The 17,846-nt window shown below is 37.7% G+C and overlaps 1 protein-coding gene across 1 annotated transcript; it reads left to right on the top strand.

The window, feature by feature from the left end:
- Window positions 1-990: 990 nt before the first annotated feature.
- ankrd33ba (ankyrin repeat domain 33ba) lies at window positions 991-16,469 on the top strand. The gene is made up of 4 exons (XM_067434902.1): window positions 991-1,723; window positions 11,873-12,002; window positions 12,215-12,355; window positions 14,147-16,469. The coding sequence occupies exons 1-4, from the start codon at window positions 1,307-1,309 to the stop codon at window positions 14,989-14,991; spliced, it is 1,533 nt and encodes a 510-aa protein (XP_067291003.1). The 5' UTR covers window positions 991-1,306; the 3' UTR covers window positions 14,992-16,469.
- Window positions 16,470-17,846: the final 1,377 nt, after the last annotated feature.

Raw genomic sequence — 17,846 nt, 5'->3', positions numbered from 1 at the left:
GCTGTTCGGGGCTAAACGACTCACTAATTAGACACGGCAATTATGGCACTTATCTAAGAACTCAGAGGAAATGGGAGTGTTAAGATTGTGGAAAAAGCTTGAGCTTGTAATAGAGCACACGCATTAGCTATAATGTGTGACTTAGAGGCATTTGTGAGAAGTTTGTGCATGTGTGTATGGTGTAACTTCCCTAAAAAGAGCTGATTTTTTTTATTTGAAAGTGACAAGTTTGTTTTCAGAAGTGAAATGTGAATGACATTATTTGAATAGGACTGAAGTGAAAAAAAGCTGAGATGACAGATTAAATGTTGACAGTTTCTGAAGATGTGTGAGAAAAAAAAACCCAAGTGTTGGAAAGTTGATTAATTACCCTGCTACTGTCAGGGACAGCCCCGGCAGAGTCAAAGTCACTGAGAAGAGAAAAACCCATGATGATGGTAAACAAAACTGTACTTTCCTGAAATTACAGGTTTCAGGAGCTTTGTGTTAAGTGTGTGTGTGTATATAAAATGTAAATAGCTATATGTTACATTTTAATCTAGAACTCATTTAAATTCAAACACAACTAATTCAAACATATTCGTGGGACAAAATGTGTTTTGTGTCATTTGAAATTTTCGATGTATTTTTGAATAACTAATAGATCTGGGGAGAAATTGTCATTGACCCATATACTAGAGAGAGAGAGAGAGAGAGAGAGAGAGAGAGAGAGAGAGAGAGAGAGAGAGAGAGAGAGAGAGAGAGAGAGAGAGAGAGAGCATCTAATCGGATTATGGAGGCAGAGTTTTGTAGCGCACGCGTCTATTCCTCCTCTTATCTTTTGCGGGATGGTCCAGCGTTTCCACTCTTAATGGTGTTTTTTGGGAACATCACAATATCTGAAAAGTTTCTCTTGGGAAGAAATTGCGTCATTCTGAAGATTGTTTCACTTTACACGGAACTGCTAATATTTATTAGGGGGACTTTTCGGTTTCCACACGAGCTTCGCCGGGTGTAAGTGAGAAACACTACATTGACACTTTCGTGTTATGGAGACATCAAGTAATTAAAATAAGCTGATAAATTATTATTTTATGGACACTTACGGCATTTATGTTATATGAGTAGGGGAAAATGACGTCGCAGATACTTAAAAGAAGATTTGAACCTCAGTTTGGAGATTAAACGTGTTATTTATTTATTTTTTAAATAGCCTAGCATTTCTGCTCATTTGGGATCTATGACTTTACCGCATCTAAATGCAGCCGAAGGAGACCTGGAGGTGTTTGATCCGCAGGATTTGAGGATTTTGTCCTATAGGGGTTAAATGGTTCTGATAACGGACAGCAGAGACGGAGGATCATCTCCAAGACAAGTTAAACCACTTAAACATGCTAAAAGCGCCCAGAACTGTCCCACTATCGTGGAGGAATCACCTGATCGCGCGGGTGATGACGATTATGATGAATATCTCGGCTCGTGCGAGTTGGATAGGAACGATGAGGACTTCGAGGAGTTGGAGGACTTCTCAGAACTGCCGGATACCAGGAGTATCGTCTCAGATGACTCTTTTTATCCACCGGACGATGACTTGTCTGACTCCCTGAGAACCCCTTCCCCGGAGAGTCCAGCACCGCTGTCCTTTTTTCAAGCATGTTGCAAAAACAACGCGCTCATAGTGAAACTCATGATTAGACAAGGTGTTACAGAGGAGGACGTTCAGGAGACGGACAGAAACAAAAGAGTAAGTAACGTTAGCTATTTTATGAACATTAAATACAAATTAAATTAACTTAAAGGTGGGGTAAGTGCTTTCTGGCAACCGTTGTTGTAATTTCAAATCACCAAAACTAACATGCCCTACCTCAAAAAGGGTCCCGGCCCTATTTTGATAGCTCCGCCCCACACATACATAACCCAGGCAACGACTATGGCAGAATTTATTTATTTTTATTTATTTACTTATTTTTGAACATGAGAGAACAAAAATACAATAATGTTCAGACAATTAAAAGGATAAGTAAAGATGAAAAAAATAGAAAAGTAAAGTAAAGTAAAAAACACAGCAAAAGTATCTTACTTTCCTATTAAAAACATGCTTCTATCTCATGAACAAAAAAGGAGTAGGAAGAAGTACAATTTATATACTTATATATCTGTGTGTTACTAATCCAGGTCGGATATTCAATGAAAAAGTCACCCCTTCCATCTCAAAAGCACAAACCATTCTCATGACAATAGGCTACACCAACCCAACGCGACAGTCCAGCTAACGACAAGTTACCATTATGACGAATATATAGATTGGTATACGATATATAGATTATGAAAAGAGGCAACAAACATATATTAGGAGTATAGTATCTTAATTGTCGGACACATTTTGTGAACTGACGTTTAAAACAGGTTTAGGGGGTTTAGATGCTGAATCATCGATCATCGGTGAAGTGAACGAACGTTACAATCGCAAATGAACAAACAAGTGAACATGACACACGAGCATATTTAAGCAAAAGCCAGCATATTAGTTTTCGGCTAATGTGTGTCGTGTGTTTTGAATAATGCACTGAGCCTTTCTTCTCACCATTATTAGTAGACACGCCCCTTACCTGCTGATTGGCTACAAGTTTATTTTTGGACTCGGCCCGAGTCCGTTTTGTAAAAGTTTTGAAATAACACTTACCACAACTTTAATGAAAGTAAGTTTTGTCATGCTTTAGGCTACTTACACAATAGCAACATACACTTACCTAAAGGATTATTAGGAACACCATACTATGTGTTTGACCCCTTTTCACCTTTAGAACTGCCTTTATTCTACGTGGCATTGATTCATCAATGTGCTGAAAGCATTCTTAAGAAATGTTGGCCCATATTGATAGGACAGCATCTTGACGTTGATGGAGATTTGTGGGATGCACATCCAGGGCACAAAGCTCCCGTTCCACCACATCCCAAAGATGCTCTATTGGGTTGAGATCTGGTGACTGTGGGGGCCAATTTAGTGCAGTGAACTCATTGTCATGTTCAAGAAACCAATTTTAAATGATTTGAGCTTTGTGACATGGTGCATTATATTGCTGGAAATAGCCATCAGAGGATGGGTACATAGTGGTCATAAAGGGATGGTCGTGGTCAGAAACAATGCTCAGGTAGGCCGTGGCATTTAAACGATGCCCAATTGCACTAAGGGGCTTAAAGTGTGCCAAGAAAACATCCCCCACACCATTACACCACCACCACCAGCCTGCACAGTGGTAACAAGGCATGATGGATCCATGTTCTCATTCTGTTTACGCCAAATTCTGACTCTATCATCTGAATGTCTCAACAGAAATCGAGACTCATCAGACCAGGCAAAATTTTTTTGTCTTCAACTGTCCAATTTTGGTAAGCTCGTGTAAATTGTTGCCTCTTTTTCCTATTTGTAGTGGAGATGAGTGGTACCAGGTGTGGTCTTCTACTGTTGTAGCCCATCCACCTCAAGGTTGTGCGTTTTGTGGCTTCACAAATGCTTTGCTGCATACCTTGGTTGTAACGAGTGGTTATTTCAGTCAAAGTTGCTCTTATCAGCTTGAATCAGTCAGCCCATTCTCCTCTGACCTCTAGCATCAACAAGGCATTTTCGCCCACAGGACTGCCGCATACTGGATGTTTTTCCCTTTTCACACCATTCTTTGTAAACCCTAGAAATGGTTGTGCGTGAAAATCCCAGTAACTGAGCAGATTGTGAAATACTCAGACCGGCCCATCTGGCACCAACATCCATGACACGCACAAAATTGCTTAAATAATAATACATTTTATTTATAACGTACAATACGTTAATAACGTACAGTACGAAAACATTCCGAAGAATTTCGAAGTGCAACAAAGTAAAAAAAAAAATTAGACTAATACCAACACATAACAGATAAAAGCTTTTCTGAACAGAAAGCAGAGCTGATGGCGGAAGTCTTCGTAAGCTCCACAATGTGGAAAAAATCCACAAATCACCTTCCTTTCCCATTCTGACTTTCAGTTTGGAGTTCAGGCGATTGTCTTGACTAGGACCACACCCCTAAATGCATTGAAGCAACTGCCATGTGATTGGTTGATTAGATAATTGCATTAATGAGAAATTGAACAGGGGTTCCTAATAATCCTTTAGGTGAGTGTATATCACACAAACAAATCGTTCTATTGAGTAAGAGTTTTAATGAATTGGTTGAACCCTTTGCACCGTTCATAAAACTGGTCTAAACAATCCATTTACGAATTGGACTGAATCAGGGATGTGCGAGTCGGTCAGAGAAATGCCCTGTCCCAAATGACACACTTCATAAAAACTCGCCGGTCTTAGCTGCTGCCGTCTCGTTCGAACATTGTCTGAATCAATTCCCAGTGAGCTGAGAACCGATTACTGACTCGTATAAAGTCAAACGAGGATTTGACAGGTGGGAAGAAAAGTAAATTACCAGAAATGTTACAAATAAAACATAGGCTACTGGAAATGTTACTAATTGTTTTATTATCACACATTCAAACCAGAACTAGTTTAAATATTTTAATATTATTTGTAGATGTAAATACCCTTTTAAATAGACATTTTTAAAGAACAAGATGTTGTTTCTTAAGTTATTTGGAAGCTTACTTATGTGTAAGTTTTTGGTAAAAATGTAGCATTGTAAAGGCTGACCACATTGTTTATTTGGAGTCTCGGGAGCGGGGCTCTATCTTCTTCCGAAAATTGAATTAGCATTTTTTTTTAAACGTAGAGACCCATTTGAAGTAGCCCACTTATTCTATACTATACTATATATTCTTATACTACCTATTATCACTAAAGTTTTATTGTGATAGTCACAATTAAAAACAGCCTATATTAAGGGCAATTTTTCAATACCCCCCAACAAATAGGCTACCTGGCATTAACACGCTGGTCCAACATAACCCAACACTTCTTGTAGGGGCAGTGTGATTGATATTGTTGTGTAAATGTGATAGTTTTATAACGTTTCTCTAAAAAAATATCTGCAAGTGTCAGAAAGTCAGTTCAATTTAACATGAACATCAAACATAATGTGTCAGGTTTGATTCTGGGAAACTGCTGGGACCTTTAAGGCATGTGTTGTGGGATAATTACATTGTATAAAATCTAAACACAAAACACATGTAGTGCAAAGTGTATACGAGTATGCACTAATAATTTGCAGGCCTTGGGGGTTTAATAATGGAGTTGCACAAATCTGGCCATTCCTCACAAAAATTAGTCCCAGAGTGACATCACCTCCCAGAGCTTGAGGCCTCGACAGTTCAGAATGTATCACGTTACAACTTAAAGCTAGGATTTTAGAGAATGTGTCTCAAAAACGTAAAATCAATCCACCCCATAAAGAGGAGCTGATATGATGTCATGGCTAATGCATTCCTGATAGCCTAACAGACAGAGCTCTAGGAGAATGACTATAGAATGCTTCTGAGGATCCTCAAAAGCTCCACTTCACACAGGCCCTTCTCTTATCTTGTCTCACATCACTCTTCTGTACAAGACAGTTCAGAGCAACAGGCACAGGATTTCCCCACTAATAGTTCCAGCATGTGCTCTGTTCATCTCTGCATGGTGTAATGTTGTAAAATAGGTTAGTAATCAGTGTCCCTTCATGGGTTGGATGACATGGCAAAAAAGAAACATTATATAACATATAACTGAATGTCAGAATGGGAATTTTTTTTTTAGCATGGCATGGATGTTGGTGCCAGATGGGCTGGTCTGAGTATTTCACAATCTGCTCAGTTACTGGGATTTTAACACAGAACCATTTCTAGGGTTTACAAAGAATGGTGTGAAAAGAGAAAAACATCCAGAATGCGGCAGTCCTGTGGGCGAAAATACCTTGTTGATGCTCGAGGTCAGAGGAGAATGGGCCGACTGATTCAAGCTGATAGAAGAGCAACATTGACTGAAATAACATGACTGAAAGCATTTGTGAAGCCACAACACCCACAACCTTGAGGCGGATAGGCTACAACAGCTGAAGGCCCCACCGGGTACCACTCATCTCCACTACAAATAGGAAAAAGAGTCTACAATTTGCACAAGCTCACTAAAATTGGACAGTTGAAGACTGGAAAAATGTTGCTTGGTCTGATGAGTCTCGATTTCTGTTGAGACATTCAGAGTCAGAATTTGGCGTAAACAGAATGAGAACATGGATCCATCAGCTGTTCAGGCTGGTGGTGGTGGTGGTGTAATGGTGTGGGGGATGTTTTCTTGGCACACTTTAGGCCCCTTAGTGCCAATTGGGCATCGTTTAAATGCCAGGGCCTACCTGTGCATTGTTTCTGACCATGTCCACCCCCTTATGACCACCATGTACCCATCTTCTGATGGCTACTTCTAGCCGGATAATGCACCATGTCACAAAGCTCAAATCATTTCAAATTGGTTTCTTGAACATGACAACGAGTTCACTGTACTAATGGCCCCCACAGTTACCAGATCTCAACCCAATAGAGCATCTTTGGGATGTGGTGGAACGGGACAAGGTGTTACTGAGGAGGACGTTCAGGAGACGGACAGAAACAAAAGTTAATAATTCAATATATATAAAACATCCATACAATATATATAAAACCTATATATATATTAGGGAAGACCAAGACACTTTATGTGCTACAGGTTTTATTTTACTATGGAAAAAAAGGCAATACAAAAACAAAAGCTCACAGGAAATATCATACAGTGACTACAACATAATCTGTTATTATTTTGTTGGTTTTCTCTTATTTTTGCATGTGTTCATAATTTCTTTGTATGCCAGCCTGGCCAAAAATTATGTCTGCACAACTCAGCATGTTTCATTGCATTATCACAAAAAAAAAGATTCCAAGCACAACTATGCAATATGCTTACAAAATATTAAACACGTGCAATGCGTCAAATTCAGTGTTGTAAAGTACGCCACCATTGGAAAATGGAGGCGTGTTCTTTGGAGTGACGAATCACGCTTCTTTGTCTGGGAGTTTATTGGACAAGAGTCTAAATTTGGATATTGCCAGGAGAACGGTTGCCTGACTGCATTGTGCCATGTGTAAAGTTTGGTGGAGGGGGAATTAGGGTGTGGGGTTGTTTTTCAGGGGTTGGGCTTTGCCCCTTAGTGCCAGTGAAAGGAAATCTTAATGCTTCAGCATACAAGACATTTTCCTATAAACACACTGCTTAATTTTGTGGAAAGCCTTTCCCATAAGAGTTGAAGTTGTTATAGCTGCAAAGGGTGGGCCAACTCCATATTAAACCCTACAAATTAAGAATGGGATGTCATTAAAGTTCATATTATGCATGTAAAGGCAGGTGTCCCAAAACATTTGGCATATATATATATATATATATATATATATATATATATATATATATATATATATATATATATATATATATATATATATATGAGAAAAGAGAGAGAGAGAGAGAGAGAGAGAGAGATGATTTTTTGCAGACGAGAAGTTACCACTATATAACATGCTATGTCTTTTAATGCCATTATATCGCTAAGCATACATTACGACGAAGCATCAGAAAAATATATAAGAGTGGTGCTGCTGATTTAAAGGCCCCTTTTGAGTGAGCAGTTAATATCATTACAGGATGGATAGCATCTGCATTTTTAAGCCCATCTGTATTTTCCATTACTTACATACATGGACCCCTAACATCCTGTTTACCATGCAACTAATATTGCTAGGAGTTCAGTGCACGTGTTCTAACAAATCTGTGGCTGGGATGGATTGCATTTGTTGCAAGATAATTTTTATAAACTACAACACCAAATAAATATAACAGGCCTAGCGGGGAAGTAAATTTAGTCAGGCTTACTGACAACTCTCTGGCAGATTCAAGGCATTTCATTTACACACTGCTGTGCAGGTAGTGCTTTCCAGTTGATGAATGCGCCAAAATCACTTTGAGTTCAGCACTGATGTAATATCAAGTCATTGATGGAACATCTGTGGATAGATGTTACCCACTGACCTGTTTTCTGGGACTGCAATGATTCACAGCCAGACTGACATGATATTATCAAATCCAGGCCAGCTTGCCCACACTTTTTCAGGACAGCTTCCAATGTGGTTTGTCCTACCAGTCTGTTATACTATGTTCATCCTAAAAACGTTTTCATGGTGAAACTTTTAGTAATTTAATGTTCATAACAAAACACTTAGTATAGTCCAGGGTTCAGTACAATATTGAGATTATGCATTCCACATCCGCAAATACAATACACACAATTCTTTTATTAGAAGTATAATAGATGCCATATTTTGTCTTCATTGTCAAAGCTGAACTCTAGGACAAATCCCGTAATTCCTCTTTCATTCAAAGGCTCATATAAGGCTAATCCTTTCTATTTTAAGAATCAACCAGGCCACAGATTACCCCAACACATGTCTACATTTGTATTAAAACCAAGCTGCGTATTTGATATAAAGATGAAGACCAAGAGAAATGGGTTGTGTCCTAAATTAAACTTATAACATTTTGATAAATCTGCCTATGAATTAAGTTTACAGTGAAACTATTGCTTGGCGACAATAATACAAAACATACTTTTTTTAAAAATTTGCCTTACAGGAATATTACAAATGGAAATTATTTACTCACCCTGTCATTCCACACTTTTATGTTTTTTGTTGTTGTCATGAAACACTAAAGGAGACAATTTACACTTCCCTTTTACCATTCAACAGTTTATCAAGTCTGTAAAGCTCCACAAAGCACAATAAAAATACTTGTTACAATTCATGTGCATAATTACAAGACTTTGGAACTATAAAGGCTATTCACATGAGCATGTTTAAACTAAAGGATTTATACTTTCATTAATTTGATACGCTACTCCACATAGGAAGAACAGACATTCCAGCTAGTTATTGACCTGATGCAGATCATATTGATCTGGAGCAAGGTTTATGTAAGGTAATGTGTAAATCAGCGGGACAGTCTGAAATCTGCCCCAATGCCTCAGTTAGAGCACACTGCAGTTCCATTTTTCACCACAGGTTGATTGGAAAATTGTGGGGCGCTGTGGCCCTGGAAAGGGCTCAGGCACCCGCTGCAACACTTATTATGATACGTCCCTGTCGAAGCCATGCATGAAATGTTTATATATCCTGCTCACTTTATGAGTTAAAATAGTCTAGAATATTCAAAAAATATTTGTTGCAGAATTCTAAGCACTTTTACAATTTATTATTGATTTAATTTATTTAAAGGTCTGTTTTGGATACATATTTTGGTGGGGATATACTTAGAGAAAAGTCGTGGTTGCTTTTGTTTGATGATTGGACTGAAACTGAAGTCGTTATTCACTGAAAGTCATTTCTTTCAGTGAGCTGTTTAAGGGACAGTTCACACAGACATGAAAATCACGTCATCATTTAAAGGGTTAGTTTACCCAAAAATGAAATTTATGTAATAAATTACTCACCCCAATGTTGTTCCACACCCGTAAGACCTCCGTTCATCTTCGGAACACAGTTTAAGATATTTTAGATTTAGTCCGAGAGTGTATCCAAAGTGTGTCCACACTATACTGTCCATGTCCAGAAAAGGAATAAAAACATCATCAATGTAGTCCATCTGTGACATCAACATTTATTCAGCATTTTCTTCTCTTCCACATTTTTTTTCAAACCTCAAATAAAGATTCATATGGTTATGAATCAGTGGATTGATTCATGATGATGCATGATTCCGCTGATTCATGACCGTTTGAATCTTTATTTGAGGTTTGAAAAAAAATGCGGAAGAGAAGACAATGCTGAATAAAGTCGTCGTTTTTGTTATTTTTGGACCAAAATGTATTTTCAGTGCTGCGAGAGATTCTAATGAACTAACTGATGTCACAGATGGACTACTCTGATGATGTTTTTATTCCCTTTCTGGACATGGACAGTATAGTGTGCATACACTTGGATACGCTGTCGGACTGAATATAATATATATTAAAATGTGTCTGAAGATGAACGGAGGTCTTAGGGATGTGGAACGATCCAAATCTCTATGACTTTCTTCTGTGTAACACAAAAAAAAAAAAGATATTTTGAGAAAAAAGTCCATACAACAAAAGTCAATGGTAACCAAAGCTGTGTGAGTTGTGTGGAATTATTTAGTGAGAAGTTTTCCTGTGCTTATAAATATGAACAATCCATGCAATTATTAATGAATGAGACCCATTACTATTTGACTATTTCTATATTCATAAGTATTTCTAAACAGATTTCTCCTGAACGGTCCTGCCCCAAATTCACATCACTGGTTGTGTCAATGTAACTGGCTGGGATTCTCAAACAGAGTAATGTTTTGATAAGTGGCACAGAACAACAGCATTTGCACTTTTCAAGGAATTGAACCTACTGATGGCTCACTCACTGTTGTCTCTGTATATTAAACTGGAACCATAAAGAAAAATGACAGGCTTCGCTGTAAACACAAACAAATACACTTTCATCAGAATCTGACAGCACAGCAACTGGAAGCGCCTCGCCCTTATTGTCATAGCCGTGTAAAATGAGCTTGTCCAGGGTTTATTTTTAGTCAGCAGCCTCCAGCTGTGTTTCAGTGTGATGAGAGGCTGCTGACACTTCCCTCCACACTGCTACTGTTTACACTTAAATAGGACAGACTAACTGTGAAGAGTGAAACAGACATGCCAGAAGTCCTCAGTAAAAATCCTAAACATCAGCCTCACACTGTGAAATCACTATGCATTTCTGCACATGGTTTGAAGCTGCTACTGCAGGCCAGATTGAAATTCTAAATTTACATGGCCATCCTAGCAATAAAGCCGTGACTACCATTACATTTTTTTCGTTGATGTGCAAACCAAAATCTTTCTTGGTAAACAGTGGTTACCTGGATTCCCAGTTATTCATAAGGCTGGGTCAACTATATCTATTAATCATTTAATGATGTTTGATGAACCGATATCTATCTTTCAGTTTGAACGGCATCTAAACCCGTCATCTCTTCCGCTTTACTACTAGTTATAGCACTAAATATACGGTTTGTTTAAAGAAACACAACTAAGAGTACAACTATGTCTCATGTGATTGCCCAATTAGTGTTTCAAGCGTGGAAAGTGCAGTAAAATAGCTTGTAAACAATGTATAAAATAATGCCACATTTACCTCAGAAAAGCCATTCAATGTCAATTTCTTAATAGTTAGAAAAATTACTCTAGAGATGAGCATTTTTATTAAATTATTTGCACTATATTAAATATGTATTATTTTTTACTTAATCTGTTATATTATAGTACTGTACCAACTGTCAGGGTTCCCTGTATAGCTTTAGTGAGTATTTTTTTTCGTGGGTATGATGTGATTGATAGGCGACGCACAGATACGATCCATTTCCTGATTAAAATAGCTTATTTCTCTGTATTTAAACATTCTTGGAAACATTTGGGATAATGTACAAGTCAGCAAAATATATAACATTGTTCTAGTGGTATTTGGATATTTTAATCCAAAAATCGTACATATTGTGCCTTTAAGAACAAATTGTGTGAATTTTAACTGGAACTGTTTAGTGAGTTTCCCTGTGTATAGTATATTATAGCGCTGTATCAACTGACAGGATTCCTTGTATAGTTTACAGCTTTTTACAGCTGTGATTTTTTTTTCCTTAAGGAAAATTGATGTTCTGTACCTGATATACCTATATCCAAATCAAAACTGGAATCGATTTATATGAGCTTCTCAGTCAGACCTGAATCATGAAATCTTTGTCAGTAGCCAGGCCTTTTATTGAGAGTGTTTTCCTGAAATGTATCAAATACTAGTAAATGTTCCTCAGCCAGGGTGGAAAACTTCTTCACAGTATCGCCTTGTGTGTGTGTTGACTCTGCAGACTGGACTAATAGTGGCGTGCTACCAAGGATACGTGGATGTTGTGATTGCTCTTTCCCAGTGTCCTCACCTGGATGTGAACTGGCAGGACAACGAGGGCAATACAGCCCTCATTACAGCTGCCCAGGCAGGTAAGAACCATCTGTACCAGCCTTACTCCAATCATGCACATATTTTCATTTATATTGGCATCATAAAGTTTAAATAACTAGTTTCTCAACATTCAAAGTGAATGGAGTGTGAAAACTTCAGTAGACTACTAGAACTGAACTGTTGAGTGCCCTAGAAAGGATATATTTTCAGCAGTTGACTGCATTTCCATAATTCCCCTGAACAATTGCAGGTCACATCACAATATCTAACTACCTACTCAACTACTTTCCTGGGCTTGACATTGAGAAGAGGAACTGCCACGGTTTCACCGCTCTGATGAAAGCTGCAATGCAGGGTCGAGTGGAATGTGTCAGATCCCTGATGCTGGCAGGTACTCGAGCCTCAGATCACTGTGCAACAGACTTCCAGGAAAATACAATATAAAGCAGCTGTTACATGACTAGCTACAAGGAAAGGATACAGTGCAGCCATAATCATACCACAGATTTAATATTTTGTCATGCACTCATTCTTTTGCCATTCTGAATGGCAATATACTGCTATTTTTTTCTGTGAATAAAACCCAAATTGTTATGTAGCTCATAAGGCACCACACAAAATCAAACAATAGTCACACAAAGAGTGTGAGGAAAAGATCTGTCAGTATATTCTTATTTTATCTTTGCTATACTTATTTTTTTCTAAAATTATTTCATATGATGCATTGAATGTATTAAATGTGCTATACAAAGTCATATTTTTGTTGCTTGTTACAGCTATTTTTATTGTTTTCATTGCTTTCTTTTCTAAAATGAATTTGGTAACACTTTTCAATAAGGTCTCATTTGTTGACATTAGCTAATGTATTAACTAACATGAACATAAGCAATACATTTATTACATTATTTATTAATGTTAGTTAATAAAAATCCAGCTGTTCATTGTTTGTTAGTTCACAGTGGATTAACTAATGTTAACAAATATAACATTGGCTTTTAATAATCTATTAGTAAATGTTGAAATGAACCTTAACTGAGATTAATAAATGCTGTAGAATTATTGTTCATTCTTATTTCACTAAAGTAGCTAACTAAAGTTAACTAATGAAAAAAGTGTTACCATGATTTGTTACCTGTGAAGCTGCATTTTGCATGTTTAAAATAAGCCATCTACAAATATTTATTAAATTTTTTTATGATTGTTATAGAATTATTATTAATTCTATGCCATTTCTGAAGATCATATGTGAAAAATGCCAAATGGGTTTAAAGTGCAATAATGTAGTGCACAAGCCATATACTGTACATGGATTGCGTGGATTTTTTATGTTAAATGGCAAGAGTTGTATAATTATTCTTCAAAAAATTATACTTTTATCCATGGAAATATAAAATAACCACACAAGTTTAGAACAACACGAGAGTGTCATTTTTGGCTAAAAAAAAACTTTTTTGTTGTTGTTATTTTGTAGAATATTGTAAATGGGCCTTAACTCAATCACATCAGTACACTGTAAACTTGAATAAGTCGTCAAAAATAAAAAATAAATGCCTACGTTAAGAATTGTAAAGTTTAAGTAAGCAGAACTTGTAGATTTTTTTTCTAATCATATATTTTAATAGCTCTAAACTTTAAATAATTGAGTATGCTAAATCAAATTAACTCATTATTAAACCATTTTTAATAGCTAATTCAATAAATGCCTCCTTGCTAATTGGTTACACAATGCTGTGATAGCATTAGCATAGCACTTGCTGAATGAGGACAGCAATAATATGTCATCATGATGGTAACCCTAGAAAACATTTATGTAACTCTTCTAAACTAGCATAACAAAACATTAAACACTATAAAATCTCTGATTTAATGTTAATCTTGCACATAAAAAAACATATTACACTTAATTTTGGCATTTACGGTCCCTTTTGAGTGTCATGGCAAAGCATGCTGGGAAATTTTAGATAAAAGATACAATTTTAAGATAAATTTAAGTTAGTCTAAATTAAAGAAACAAGTTCATGAAACTCAAAACAATGAAACAATTCAGATTACTTAAAATGTGTCAGGTTTGAGAACTCAAAAGATAAAGAAACGATTTTGTTTCATCTGAGTTGGCTTTACTCAAACCAATTCATTATTTTGAGCGTTATAGTTTACAGTGTGTATTTCCTTTTTCCATCAGGGGCTGATCTGGATGCCAGAGACAATGGGAGGAAGTTCACTGCGCGAGAGTGGGCCATGTTTACAAGCCGCTACGAGACTGTCTTTGCCATGATGCGGCTGATTCAGCAGCCGTGTGCGGCTCAGTTCTGTGACAGCTATCGGGCTGAGTGGCCCCTTCTGCCTGCACTGGTGACCAAAGCTCAGACGCCCAAAGGATGCATTCAGAAAATTTCAGAGACACTACGTGATTTCTTTGACATCAGTAATGTCACAGAGGCTTCAGAGGACGGGGTTCTGGATCACATGGTGCGCATGACAACAGCTCTGGGGAGTCCGTTCATCGCAACGGCATGTCGAACCGTGTGTCCCGACAGCCCGCCCTGTGTGGGAAAGCGGCGTTACGCCGTTCAGGAGATCCTGAAGAAACAACGCATCGCACAGCTGAAAGGTCTGGGACCCGAGCGCTTCGAGAACTACAAACGTCTTTTCCAGAACTCCCGCGTCCTGCTGGTGCCCAAACCGAAAGACCGCCGTGCGAGTCTGCAGCCCCAGGGCAAATCAGATGCTTCTTCCTTGTCTCTGGCTGTCCGCAGGACCAGTCTGGTCCCCTTACACATGCTGAGGAGGAGCAGCGTTAGACCAGGTATGGTGGTGCCCAAGCTGAGGATTAGCAAGGCACCTACACCAACCTACATGCCGGAGAAAGTGCGGCGGAAAAGCAGCTGTATAGACGACCAGTTCCTTCAGATCCCCAAGTGGAGATATAAAGAGCTTAAAGAGGAGCGAAAGAAAGCAGAGGAGGCGGAAAGGAAAAGACTGGAGGCCATAACGAAAAGACAGCTTTCTACAGGCAAAAGGAAATAAGCGTGTTTAAACATACTACACAAAATTTGATACTTGAAATGCATGTATTGTACAATTTTTTTTAAAGACTACTTCATTTTTGTAATGTTAAATGCTTCTAAACTCCCTTTTACCTTCTTTAAAATGGGGGGAAAGTGATTGATTTAAAGCAAAAAGCTCCTTTGATATTTTTGCAGGTTTGTTAGCAACAGGAAGCTAGCCAACCAGATCAGCTAATTTGGTTACACTACTAAAACAAGATGCTACTGTATGTTTACATCCTTAAAATAGAACTATTTGACTTTTAGAGTTGTCCAAATTCTAGCGTTGTCTCAGATTTAATAGTGTTTAGTAATCATGAATGTATTTAACAAACTTTCAATAACTCATTTTCAATACCTCATTTTCTAAACATTGTAGGCATTTTGGTAGCAGCAGCCATAACTGTATTTGCACATGTTTCAGAGACAAAGGCTACAGAAAATCAACAGCTAGTAATGAAAACGTAAATAGTATCATGAATCAGCATCTTGTTTGATATTTTCTATACATGTATTTTACTACTTACTATTTATACTACTAAAGAACTCTAAATTCATTACTTCAATGTTCTGAAACTATAACTGTTCAACAAAAAGCGTGCAATATCTTTTACAAAATGGTATTTGCTACTATATGGGGAGAGCGAGGTAAGATGTGTCGCCCCCCCACATAAAACTTTTTGCATATTTAGTAGGGACCAAACATACACCGCTGCCTGTGATGAAGAGATGCACTTTAAAAAAAGGCTAACCATTTTTTTTGCATGTCAAAGTAAATAGTTCTATATGGCAGGTAAATATCATATTAAATAGTCCGAATATTTAATTTAGATTTGTCCTGGTTTATGAAAATGTAAATAATGTGCATCAAAATGTTTGCAAAATGCAAAGGGAATGTATGTTAGCAGATATTTACACCTCGATTATGTTGATTTAATAGAAAATGCAAATTATTCCCCAATTTGACCTGGACTTGACACAACTTAAACCTAACATGGGCAATGTACCTTTTCTAAAAGGCCTTATTATAAACACGTTCTAACAATTTCAGTTTATAGGATCCATCCTGAAACATTGGCATATTGGGCATCTCGAGTAAGAAGCGGCACAGTTTACCCCAATCCCTGTTATGGTTTCCTCAGAGCTCGGAACAATAAAACCAAATTTAAACATACAACAAATCTCAGGTATGAACGGTTCTGTATGCAGAATAATAAAATGATGTGTGGAGTGATATCTGTTTGAAATGTCTTCTCACTGACTGTCGCGTCATCTCAACAGCACCACAGTGCCTCAGACTATACACAAATAAAATACACAGACACACTCCTGGCATTTTATATGGAACTCAAGGCCAGTTTTGGTTTTGACCTAATGTCAGGTCACCCTGTTCTCATAAAAAAAAAAAAAAACTGTGTTTACACTATTTTAGGTTGTACTAAATAATCCAAACGTGATGACCAGCAATACTTAGAATAAGAATCTCATTGTAACTTTGGAATAAAAAACTGCTTCATAATACTGAAGTGTGACTCCGTTTTGTTGAACTTTTAACAGGAGTAAAGGTGAAGGGCAGACCTTATTAAGTTATTGAGGTCACTGGTATTAGCTAACAGACGCTGAGGTAAGCTACTTGACTGATTGCAAGGTCAGCAGTTGAAGAACATGAAGCGCCCTCTGCTGGAGAACCAAAGCACTGACGTGTGCTGTGCAGCAGGACTGATAGCCTATCATAGACAAAGACAAGAGAGGACCTAAATGTCAGATAGACCCCAGGGTTTGTGTCACTCCGAACTGGCTTCAAAGCCACTGCTCAATTTCCAGATAGCGCACTATGGAAAAGTACAACCTTGACCTGAAATGTGACATTTCGTAAGGGTTTACCTGCCACTCGAGCTTTTGAAGTTCACCTTGAGGTTTGGCCAGCTGGTGTGCTAATGGCATGTGCCGTAGAAGTCTTGCTGTTTCGGGCCCAGAACAAGCCGTGGGAACAAACTAAAGCCTGCGGCAGCTGCTGGCTCTTATCGACACCTGAGCGGAACACAAAGTGAACGGATTGGGATAGCAAGAGCTTGAGTAGACGAGAAAATAAAGGAGGAAGAGAACGAGGCAAATCCTGAGTGGCATTGGGTTTGGCGGCCGCATAGACTGGAGCAGTCGGGGAGGAGAACAGGAAGCTGATGGCTTTGCCACCTCTACTAGTCCACAGACCGTGAAAAATAGGCCATGGGATTACACATGAACTTTTCCCTCTGAGCTTAGTGATATACTGCCATCATTAATAATATTTAATAGGACAAAACAGACATGGCAATTGTTTTAATTTTTTATTACAGTGCTTGCAATGAGAGTATTAAAATCCCTCTACTTCAAATTAAGCACAAATCACTGTCATTAACATAAACAGCTACAATTGCATAAATAACACTGTTTGGTCTACTCTTTATTGTAATTACTACATTCTACTGAATATTTTTCTTCTAGAACTGCAATTATAGGATAGAGTATTGAAATCTCTACTTTTTACTCTTCATAAATTTCTGCAAAATGCCTGCGTGCATTATATATATACACATACTAACTGGAATCGATGATGTCACTGTAATACTGATATTAACCAGTCTGACAATATGCGATTGGTCTTTTCTTTTTCTTCACCCCTTTCACTATCACTATTCATGTGCTGTCTAGCAAGCACTGACTTATTTCTTAGGGACATGTAATTCTACCATATGAATGTTTTTAAAGGCAAAACAAATATTAAAGGGATAGTTCACACAAAAAATATCCCCTAATTTACTCACCCTCAAGCCATCCTAGGTTACATCCTACAGT

This window comes from Pseudorasbora parva, chromosome 24 (assembly GCF_024679245.1).
Source record: "Pseudorasbora parva isolate DD20220531a chromosome 24, ASM2467924v1, whole genome shotgun sequence".
Taxonomy (NCBI): domain Eukaryota; kingdom Metazoa; phylum Chordata; class Actinopteri; order Cypriniformes; family Gobionidae; genus Pseudorasbora; species Pseudorasbora parva.
This window is presented reverse-complemented; position numbering and strand designations above follow the sequence as displayed.